We start from the raw sequence: 12,533 nt of genomic DNA on the forward strand, positions 1-12,533 counted from the left end.
TTCGCCGCGGACCGGGCCTTCAGACCACCGCGTCCGCCTCGCCGAGACGCATCCATAGAGGTCTTTCGTGTCCCTCTACGAGCAGCGGTTGGGGACTTACATGCTAAACTCCTAGACCAGTGTAAACACTGCAGTGTACTTCCTGAAGAGCTCAGCAGTGTATGATCTGGGCTTTGATTGGCCGGTAGGGAGACACGTGTACAGAATGATGCATATGACGTAATTTTGCCGGGAAAAACAGCCCTTTAGCGATTTAATAATTAGGACAATTTTAAGATTTCTTTTATTAAAAACTTTACATAGTATAGCTTTAAAGTGAAAATCTTTGCTTCTGGGGGGCCCTTGAACACATTTTTTCCGATGGGGGTCCGCGGCTAAATTCATATCATTTTGGGGGTTGAGAGCCACTATACAGTATGGTCATTACCCTCCCGATTAGGGAGTCTTACTGGTGTATAGTGTTTTGGGGTTATTTCTTATTGTGTGTGTTTAGTGTTTTTTACAGTATGGTCGTCTCTTATCTTTATTTTTGGGGTGATTTCTTATCATTGTGTGTATATTGTGTTTTACAGAATGTTTATTTCTTATCATTGTGTATAGTGTTTTTGGGGTTATTTATCATCATCTTGTGTTCTCTCTTGGCCTCTGCAGGAGATCCTGAAGAGTTTGGTGGCGGCTCCCCTGGACGGCGGGGAGGCGGGGCAGGAGGCGGGGCCAACACCGTACCACCCAGACCCCGCCCTCAAGACACACCCCATGCTGCCCATGCAGTTCCACTCCTTCGACAGGTATGCACTCCGTCCCTGCTTTTATATCGTCATATACTGTAGCATAATGGATCTCACAGCCGTGATGACATGTACTTTGTCATTATATCAGTCCAGTGGGAGAGATTTATGTTCATATTCTACCACTCCCTTATGCAGCTTTTTGAGCGGTGCAAACCAGTAGCACTTTCGAGGCCGGACGTGACCGGACGCCGTGTGGCCAATATATTTCCCACAGGCACGGACGGCACGGAACAGTGCTTGCGCGTGTGCAAGCTAGAACTCCCCATAGATTTGAGTGACGAAGCGCCATATAGCCTACAGTTTCTAATGAAATGGCTATATTTGCATAACAAGTTTACCAGGTTTGCCAGTAAGTGGTCTGCAGCGCATCCCCCATAGATTCACAAGCCCAAGTACCCTATTCATATGGATTCTACTTTAACACCTACAGTAGCATGTGCATGTGTGTGCGTCCAGTCCTCATACATGGCTCCATATGTAGGCGGTTTGAGATTCGTTCAAAGCAAAGTTGTTTTTCTACTGCAGCGCTGTATTTTCTGAATTAAATGAAACTAGAAAATAAAATATTGAGTATCAATGCAAATGTAATTAAGACTAGAAAACGTTGTTTTTGTTTTTTCACCATTAGATCTGCTGAGATCCGTTCTTTCTAAATTGCCGTGCACGTGACGTCAATAAATGACCGTATTAGTACGGAACTCCATGTATGGAGAGCCAAATATATTAGCCAAAAATACTGCCCATACAAGGAGATATGCACGATTGCACGTGTGTCATGCTTGCACCGCTCACTTCTCGACAAATGCGATTTCTTTTTGGATTGATTTAATACTTTATTAGTACAGTAAGACATTAAGGCTAAACGGAAAACAACAAAAAATGTCCTGGGGACTTGTTTCTATTGTGGTCCTATGTATTCAATTAATCAACACAGCATAACAAATTCACACAATAGCTTAATACATGTCATCAACAAATACACTACATGTACAAAAGAGAAAAATCGAACCTCTGTTCGAAGTGGAGCTGTGTGTGTGTGTGTGTGTGTGTGTGTGTGTGTGTGTGTGTGTGTGTGTGTGTGTGTGTGTGTGTGTGTGTGTGTGTGTGTGTGTGTGTGTGTGTGTGTGTGTGTGTGTGTGTGTGTGTGTATTGCAGTTGAAAACAGCGCCCCTCCCTTAACATGTGTGGTCATAAAAGGTACTACCACATTCTTGAGGCTACATACGGACCCACATACATACCCACATACATAGACGGACGGATACACACACGGCCATGTATAGGGAGCTCCACACAGCTCCAAAAAGGTAAAAACTGTGGCAGTGAATGAGGCCTATACCTCCCCTTGTGGTCTCCTGATAGATGTTTTTTTTTCTTCTTTTTCTGAAATATTATTTTGAAGTGGTGCATGATCAGATTACAACAGAGCTGAGAAACTATCTGTCGAGCCAAAAATCTAATCATGCATGGATCTCAGTATCCATGTGGGCATTATGGTCTGGCTTCAGTGTGGATCTATGTACTCCATGTGGCCAGTCTGTGATGTCAGTCAAGTATGACCCAAAACATAATATTTTGTACATTTTATTTCACATTATGTGAAGCAAAATGAGTTGAGGTTTAGTTAGGTTATCGGCAGCATTCACAAGAAATTTGGCACAAAGACCGACCAGCCTGCCTTTTAAGAGCCACGCTATAAAAAAATAAATAAAATAAATGTCTGTACGAGAAGAAGCGCATAAACATTTGAATAGGAAGGAAAGCTTTTAGATAATGGATACAATGCTCTCTCCGTGGTGGTCAGCACACCCATTATGTTCCATTAATTATGACATACTTTTCAATAGCCGACCATGTAATCAGGATATCGTCACTGTCTGGCCAAAACCTCTTAACTTCATTTTTGAGGTTTTTGATTTTTAGGTATAAATCAGGGCTATTGAACACCCTTTACATCTGAGTGTTGGTTAATATAATATTGAACCAATGGAAAGTAGTAAAAAGTGCTTTCACTTCGGGTGAAAACCTCATTTAGGATTCAAATTCAAAAATTGCAAAAATACCTAATCGATAAGCTCAGAACACGTCGCTTCATGCCGCCATTCAAGCTTGTAGATCTGCTACTTTTGACACGTTTGTTTGATGATGTGGTATGATAAAGAAGGAGCATTCACTTATGGAAGAAAAAATCCCCAAATTTAAAATATGGAGATTGGAGGTTTCTGCCCAGCAGCAACTACGGTAAATGAACGGTGACACCACAAAAAAAGCATACATCAGAACACATATATCAGATGCCATTAGCTTCCTTTCCTGCCCATTTACCATGCTACCCAAATGTGTTTACCAGACAGCCTCCCTGCGGTGCCAGACTCACGGTGACAGCATCAGAGCTAACGTGACCGGAATAACTGACGTTTCTCCCAGTTTCTCCTTCTTTTCATACCAGCGTAAAAGCTATTCCACATCCAGACTTTCTTTCTTCACTGATTGCTGAATAATACATGGTTTGCGCTGCACAGTGACTCATTCTCCCAGGGCCGGACTTACCATTGGGCAAGGGTGGGCACGTGCCCAGGGGCCTCGGGGGAAGGGGGGCCCCCGATTTCTTTTTTTTTTTTTTTCTTTTTTTTTCAAAAAATGTTTTTTATTTTTATTTTTTTTATTTGGACCCCAAAAAGGTAGTAGGCATGGTCGCGATCGCGAAATTCCATGTTTAACCCCCATACCAACCCCATCTTTCAAACATGGCAGCCATATTTGTCTAAAGCTCGCCCACTCTATGTATTCCACACACATAGGCTACACACATGCACACAAACCCCACTTCTGTATCCGCTTTAGACCCTTCCAATGAGCCAATGAGGATTAAGGATACACAGTCAGATTATGCACGGGCCGGTCCGGAGGTGAGGTCACGGTGTGGTCAGGTGGACCGGAGGTGGAATTTTTGCGCGCGCACGAGGGCCTCTTTATTTCCCCTTGCCCAGGGGCCTCATGTCTTATAAATCCGGGCCTGCTTGATTCTCCTACCATCCTGGTCCTGCACAGCGGACCTTTAAGAGCTGGAGTTAGCGGTTGAAGACAGCGTGCACATCACAGCCACATCACAGACAGCGTTAGTCGCTTCCACCTCCCTGTTAGCCCACCTGCTATTAGAGCTGTCTGTATGCGACCAGACCGCACGTGAAAAGGCACTATATAGGCAGTCAACCTGCATCCATTCCACCCATCTGTCTTTATTCAAATGTCTATATCAGTGTTTCTCAAACTTTTACATTTCAAGGTTTCCCCTTAACTCTGACAGTTTACAAATGGAACCAAATAGATATTTGGTATATGGATACTATATAATTATATTACTTATATGTTTATACTGTAAGTGTCTATTTTCTTGTACAGATAATACCAATACCTTGTGGATACTTTTGATGCTTTTCTGTGACGCTGTAGTATGATCAAGTAGGACATTCATTTACCAAAAAAAACACACCAAAAAGTAGAATATGGAGATTAGGGCATTCACGAATAGTGATTTTTAGTATTCGACCTATTCGTCCTCAAAGTATTCGAATAGTCGAATATTCAACAGGAATGGCGAAACTGTCAAATATTAAGTAAGCAAGAGGCAAACATTGTGAAAATAGCCGATTTACATGCTCAAAACACCTCACGTTGCGAGGCGTTGTGAGCATGTAGATCGGCTATTTTCACAATATTTATCTGTGGAACCGAGTCATTCTTATGACTTCCTATCTAGCCAAGTTTTATAAACTATATATTTTTTAAAGAGAAAACAATAAAAAAAGAAAAATAAGCGAATATTCGACTTCGGTGAACAACGTCGAATTGTGACTTTGATATTCGAATATTCTAATATTTGGTGAATGCCCTAATGGAGATAAGCGTTTTCTGCCTGACAACAGCGATATGTACATGTTATGCCAAAGACGCTAATGTTTAGCTGAGGTTAATGGCAGCTGTGTGTTCTGTGTTCTGATAGGAGCGTGGTGGTGCCAGTCAAGAAGCCGCCGCCCGGCAGCCTGTCTGTCAACACAGTGGGCACGCCCACCACCAGCGGAGCGGCCAATCCCGGCAGCACGCCCAACATCTTTGCTGCTGCCACGGCGACGCCCAAGAGTATGATTAACACTACAGGTGAGGCAGAGCACACGCACATGCACGCACATGCACGCACGCACGCACGCACGCACGCACGCACGCACGCACGCACGCACACACACACACACACACACACACACAAACACTCACGATAATCGTATTGTGGAGATTTAATTTATCGTGATATTGTCCTCCGTCGTGCACTGGGATCAATTCACCTTTTATTTATGTATTTACCATTTACCAACCCTCTATAATTGGTAAAAGGTACTTATAATATACATACTCGATACAGTTTTTTTTTCACTGACGTGTTGTGAGCTTGTAGATCGGCTATTTTTTGGCAAATATTCCGCCCCAGGATAATGGATTTTGATTATCGTGATATTATCGTAAATCACGATTTCTTTTGTCACAATTATCGTGATATGACATTTTTTCATATCGTCCCATTCCTAACACACACACACACACACACACACACACACACACACACACACACACACACACACACACACACACAGATGCATTCCACATTCTTTATTTTGGTGATTTTCAACATGCAATGACGTTTTGATGAACAACACCGATTTGCACATGTGGCCCCTGCAATGCCCGAGAACCAGTGTTGTACCCGAACGCGTTCAAAGAACGATCGTTCATGAACACGTTCATATTTTGGGCGAACGTGAACTGAACGTAATTGTTTTCGCTTGATGAACGATATTGTCGAACGTGGTCATTCTGACCTCCGTGAACGGAGTTCGTGGCGTTCGTCGGCCGTTCATGCGGCGGTCCGCGCCTCCGCGGTCGTCTGTCCCAATAGTCCCATAGATATATATATCTATGGTCTGTCCTCTCGTCTCTCTTTTCATTCACATGCTTCAATAGTAAGCACTGCACGCAGCTCCTCGTGAACGTTGATGCGGTGCTGTCTGCACTCTGCAGCTGCACTGTTAATCTCCTCCTCGTTACGTGTCTCGCAAGCCTGACTCTACTTTGTCCTATGTGTGTTGCACGGCGAAAATAGCTGATCTGCAAGCTCACAACGCGTCGCAGTAGCTTGTAGATATAGCTATTTTAACCAACGCGGAAACATGCTGTGCGCGAGGTTTAGAAAAGTATGCCTTCTAGTGGGGTTCCTTGTACATGTCATTTTTTGTTTTCATTTCAAATGTGTTAGTTTCTTTTTCACTTCCATTTGTAGATTATGGTCTATAGAACAATTTTGGTTCGAGTGTCAAGACAGTGGATTGAAGAAAAATATATTTTTTGCCCTATTTCCAAAATGACCAACATCCGAATTGTGTTTTTTGAACAATGTCTTAGTTTTCCCACAACTACTGTGTAATATATTTTTTTTATTGCTATATCAAGTCAATACTGTGTGGGGAATCAATTGGAGTCAAATATTTGTTTTGAATATTATGATATTTCACACAATGAGACAATAACATGGTTATTACATTCAGCCCTTCACAATAAGGGTGCAGGAAGACTGGGAACTAGGCAGTGGGCACATACATATTGTGGGCACCTCAATGTTAAGTTGGATGAAATTGCGGTTAAAAAAGTATGGTTCTATATGGGCTGTGTCAATAATTTTGACAAATAATAGCATGCAGCAACGTCTAAACATTTATATAATAGACCTATATTGTTTTTTTCTTCTTTTTTTTTTTTTCTTTTTTTTTGAATAGCCAAAGTATAAAAAAAATATGGTTAAAAAAAGAACGAAAAAGAACTAAGTTAGTTCATTTTGGGGAACCATGAACTTAGTTCAAAATATAGAATTATGAACTATGAAATGAACTAGTTCATTTTAGAAGTTCTGAACTTGAACTTGAACTAGTTCGTTTTTAAAATGAACTTTCCCAACACTGGCGAGAACCTGCAGTCAAGTGACGCTTATCATACAGCGTTATAGAAGGACAGCTTTAATGCCCTGAAAAGCTTTTTATCTACAAAACACTGTTAATAGACCAAATGTCTGTCTGTCCGGAACTAATTTGGTGAGGATCAAGCTTGAGGATTTGTCAAGCTTCACATGACATTTCTGCCATACGGATTATAAATATAGGCCTACGGGTAAGGCATAAACCGGTAAGCTGCACATGCATAGTGACGGTTAAGCACTAGTGTATACATATACTTGTATGTGTGTGTGTGTGTGTGTGTGTGTGTGCGCGCCTACTGGCAGCGCGCACAGGCCAAGTATGAGCCAACTACTTGGTGTGAGCGAGTGCCCATGGCAAGCAGCCGGCGATGGCGACGGTTTGTGTTGTGTCTGACATCAGACCAGAGCTCTGGTCAGTCTATATAAAGTCTTGCAAGGTGTTTACAAAGCTCGTTAGTAATATAAAACTCTGAGTAGGTTCCCAATTCAAAGAAATGGATTCTTGAACCTGAAAACCAGATCAGGTTTTGGAGTGTGTGTGTCGTTGCAAGCACGACACACCTGCATATCACCTTCTATGGGCCATGACGTCAGTTACTTTGTGTATGAGCACGGATCTCCAAACATGGAGATATGTGGCCCTATTTCCATCCATGCCTTACCCCTATAAAGTCCTTTGACTTTTTTTTACCATTTTGAAAAACAAATTAGTTCCAATAGCTGTTGATTTGTTTGAATACCATAAAGTATAAATATACTGTAGAGTGGTTAAGCTAACTTGGATGCTTAACACCCCACGACATTTTGGATTTACCGTCACTGTGCCTCTCTCTCTATCTCTCTCTCTCTCTCTCTCTCTCTCTCTCTCTCTCTCTCTCTCTCTCCGTCTCTCGCCCAGGCGCCACAGACTCTGCGTCCTCCTCCTCATCCTCCTCCTCGTCCTTCGTCAACGGCGCCACCAGCAAGAACCTCCCGGCCGTTCAGACCGTAGCTCCTATGCCAGAGGACACCATGGAGAACATGAGGTCAGGGGTCCCACGCCCCCTCCCCCCCCTCTCTCTCTCACTCTATCGCTGTGTCTCGACGTCATGTGTTCTCCTCGCTGTCTCTCAGTCAGCGGCCGTGTTTTCCATACAACTGTTTCACTAAGAATGAAGATGCGAATGAAGATGCACGGCATCAGGAATGTTTTCTTTTTTTAAAGATGCATAATTAGAGAAAACTAATTTACAAAAACATTATGTTGCTATATACTGTACATAGCAAGAAGAACCCCAAAAGGGGTTCCCGTCTTGAAAGGTATAGTTACAAAAGGGGGTTCCCGCCCAAGATGGGTCATTTTGTGGGACATAATATGCTTGTAGTTGTTAAAAAGTTACATAGTGCTGCTTTAAGTGGTTAATATGTTCTATACACATGAGTCCAGGGGACTGTATTTATTTGCGTATGTGCAATCTGTGCATCCCTGGAGATTATTGTTGCAACATTTTGAAAAGTGTGCATTGGATGGAAATACGACTGCCGTCTTCTTACCCTGGTTTCCGGCTGTCCTCATCCTGTCATCGTCACGTACATACAGTACATGTATCCTCTGGCTTGTAACCCCCCCTCCCCTCCTCCCCTCCTCCCATCCATCCCATCCATAATATCACCTGGTCCCTCATCTGCTCTCAAGGGGGGAGGGTAAGTGAGGTGTTTTTGTCAAAACGTTAAAGCTCTATTTAACAATCATTGATCATTTCATGTCAAATAGGCATCACTGCCTATTTATTTAGAGCAGTGGTTCTCAAAGTGGATTTCAGGGACTCTAGGTTTATGGGGGTCTAAATTGACCCATACATGTCTGTAACTCTGACAGTGTACAAATGGAACCAAATGAACCCTAACGGGTTCATTTGGTTCCATTTGTACACTGCCATAGTTAAGGGGAAACCTTGAAATTTGAAAGTTTGAGAAACACTGATTTAGAGTGTCTGTGCCGTCTCTCCGGCCTTTAGTAAACACTAAACAGTATCCTGTATGACAGGGAACTCGTGCAGGACACAGGATATGAGTGAAATTGGAAGTGGTGGCAAAACTAAAGAGCAGACAATATTGGAATTGGAACACACTAAAAATGTAAGCTGAATAATGATCTCTCTCCTGATTTTATAAAATGAAATAGGTACCCCTGACCTGAACAAGTATTTTCTCTTTACTAAAAGAGTTGGAGAGATGGAGAGACCCCTGTTACTGATCAAACACTTTGCAGCAACGGTTAAGATCAAGGAATGTAGAGCTTAATACTTCTTAACAAAAACACATCAATTACAGTACATCCTCTTTAAGGTTGTTTCCGTCACCTCGTTGGTCATCCTACAGTATGCTGGTGTTATTAGTTAGAGAGGTGTTGTTTGAATATAATTCAAGTGATGAATGTGGCACTAAAATCATAAAATAGAGAGTTATGGCTTCATTTGGTTCCATTTGTACACTTTTCAGAATTACAATAACACTCAGGATTTTAGTACACACGCACGCACGCACGCACGCACGCACGCACGCACGCACGCACACACACACACACACACACACACACACACACACACACACACACACACACACACACACTACATCAGCTGCACTCACACTCACAGGCACACATCACATCATGGTACAACTCTTTACCTTGCGTAAGAAACATTGCTGTTAAAGTGGTTTAATTGGACTTCATGTCAAATATCAGACTTGTTCCCTGCCCTCCACACCATTTCCAATTACAACTCTCAATTAATCCAGTTAAGACAGTTAGTTTTCCCAAAGTAAAGAAGGATTAATGTCAGTGTACATAACGCAGGTGGCATACAACATTGTACATAATTCAAGTGTGTTCCATTCCTCTATGTTCCCATATTCTGCAGCTGTCAAAGACACCAAATAAAGTATATAAGTTGTCTTGTAGAAAAAACATTAGCTCAAGCCATAAAACAACTTAACAATAACTATTATGTTTTTTTCCATTATTACGTTGAACATCAAGCCATCTTTAACCATAACTACGCTCTTAAGCCCTCAAGACGTCTTTGCGCAGCGTTGTGATTGCGGGCGTGCGTGTGTGTGCGTGCGCGCGCCTGAGTGTGTGTGTGTGTGCACGTGCGTGCGTGCACGAGCACTATTTAATCTGTGTATACGTGTGTGTGTGTTGTTGGTTTGCATTGCAGTGCCTGTTGTGAGGTGGATCAGGGTGTACTGCGCAGCGGTCAGACGCCACCAGAGCTCAAGTCTTTTAGCTCGCTGGCAGGCTTCCAGGCATCCCCCCGAGATGCAGGACAGTGTTTTAGGCAAGGAGACCCCTGAAATAACACCCAATCCCCCCACTCCACCCCCCACACACACACACACACATACACACACCCCACGCGAATCCCCCGACCAAACACTGTCTTGACCCCTCTACACTCCCTGCCACCATCTTAGTTCATGCTCGTTTGGACAGATCCCAATACCTCTACATCAGTGGTTTTCAACCAGTGGTCCTTGAGGGGGGGGGGGGGTCCCAGGTGGTGAATGTCGGCCATAGGCGAAAGGACAGACGGAGACTTTTCTTTCTGGTTTGGTTTGGTATGAAGCCAGTTCTGTGTCACTGTCACTTCTGGCATGGCTGTCTAATGACGTCCCCACAAAAAACACTCAAATCAGACACAGATCAAAGTTTGAAACTGACTCACAGCGTTTGTTTTTAGCCTGTTTGGACGGCTCGTTTTGATTTAAATCCAGTGGTTCTCAACCTTTTAGCTCAAAACAGTGATCCAATCTCCTGATTGTGATGTACATTGTGGGGCCACATTAAAATGTGTCATCTGGCACTCCAAACAGGTTAAAGGAAAATACAGTACATTTTAAGTAGTCACATGCTTATACTGCTGCAGCTTATAATGCACTTCACTGCCAGCTTGGGCCTAGTATTTCTTATACGCACTGTTCAAAGCTTGCCTTTTATAGCTCTCTCTTTGCAAGCGATCCTCCGTGCTTTCTGTATTTTGTCAATAGAGTGCAGGATAAAAGTGTCTCTCTCTCTCTCTCTCTCTCTCTCACACACACACACACACACACACACACACACACACACACACACACACACACACACACACAGATTTGCCGTTAATATAATACAAATGCATTTGTAGCATTTGGTAATAACAAACCTATGCTTTAGAATACATTTTTCTTCCCATTTTTTTTTCTTTTTTTTTGCACTTCCATCTCCAGTCCTAATGTAGACGGTTTCAACATTCTGTTGTTGCTAGGAGACAACTTCCTTATCTCTCTTTACACCACTAGAGAGTTTAACACAATGGTAATAATAATACCATTCATATATCTTTGGGTAATCAGAACTTAATGTCTAAAAATACAAATTCATATGAATCCAACATTCTTAGAAGAGATCACGTGTACGCAAACAAACAAGAAGGAAAAAAAATGTTTTTCACAACATTGATGATAGTGCTGTCAAACAAGTCTATGGATCAAATTCAGGATCATATATTGGGGGTCCCTGTCTCATCTCTCTCTCAGCTAAGGGCTCCTTGGCCTGTTAAACGCTGAAGACCCCCCATTATGTCGTATCCGAGGGCAACAGTTACAAACAGGAAGTTGTACGATTGCAGAATGAAACCGTCTACTACAAGCTCGTAGCTACAGTGGCCTCGTGAATAACCCCGAACGCTCTACATGCAACACATAACGCCATTAACCCTCCCATTACCTGCTCAAACATGGCTGCCGTAACGTACCATGATGTCAGCTTAAAATGCATGAACGCTGGTTTTGACGTCTTTTTGCGTCTGTACGTTGACTTGACCCATTAATGCCTTCTAAATCCTAACAATTTCCTGAAAAATCTGCTATATATCGTTTCTGTCTGGCCATCTTTTGTTTCTTAAATTAACAACCTGCTTTTTTCACACAAAAGCATCTAAAGTAGCAGATCCACAATCTCGAAGCGCGGCACGAAGTGTCACGCTTTGAGCTTGAATTTGAATCCTGAAAGGGAAGTTTTGGACATATGAGGCGTCTACCGACAGAGACTATGTATAGCTGAAACCTAAAATAACACAGAAGCTTTCCTGGTTTCAATGGGCTGAAGCACAATGACATTTTGGTGGAGGTTTAGGTTATGTAGTTAGCTTGCCTTGATGATGGTTCTCCAAATATTCATGATATATCTTCAATAGTCGCTCTGTTCATTAGAAAATGATAATCCAAAAAATAACCTCCTCACTGACATTCTTTTTGAATCCAGATTCAGATATTCAAATAGTAAAAATCTACATTTTTATTGATGTGTTAATACTATTTTGGGGGAATATCAATTTTTAATCAGTGGAGCAGCTATTGAAGTATCTTTTCTATTTGGAATTACATCATGGCAAGGTAACTGCCCAACCCAAACCTCTGGCAAAGTGGCATTGTGCTTTAAATAACTCCAATCTCTCTCTCTCTCTCTCTCTCTCTCTCTCTCTCTCCCCTCTCCTTTCTATTTTATCCTCCACTTTCCTCCATTTCCCACCATCTCACTCTCATCTTCTTTCCTTTTCTCCTCCTCATCATTTCTGCTCCTTCTTTCCCCTCCTATTTTCTCCTTCTCTGTCCTCACCCCTCATCCTCTCTCCTCATCCCCTCCTGATCTCCCACCTCCTCCCCCTCCATCTCCCACCTCCTCCCCCTCCATCTCTCCTCTG

The 12,533-nt window shown here is 42.6% G+C and overlaps 1 protein-coding gene across 1 annotated transcript in view; it reads left to right on the forward strand.

The window, feature by feature from the left end:
- The window catches only part of LOC308304331 (neurobeachin-like), a gene marked incomplete at both ends in the record, with an annotated part of 237,983 nt that overhangs the window by 192,736 nt on the left and 32,714 nt on the right, over positions 1–12,533 (forward strand). Inside the window, 4 exon segments of the mRNA XM_080748915.1 lie at positions 652–788; positions 4,795–4,949; positions 7,709–7,835; positions 10,011–10,130. Coding sequence (XP_080605041.1) covers positions 652–788; positions 4,795–4,949; positions 7,709–7,835; positions 10,011–10,130 — 539 coding nt within the window.

Source organism: Nannobrachium achirus, assembly GCF_963921795.1.
Source record: "Nannobrachium achirus genome assembly, chromosome: 19".
Lineage (NCBI taxonomy): Eukaryota > Metazoa > Chordata > Actinopteri > Myctophiformes > Myctophidae > Nannobrachium > Nannobrachium achirus.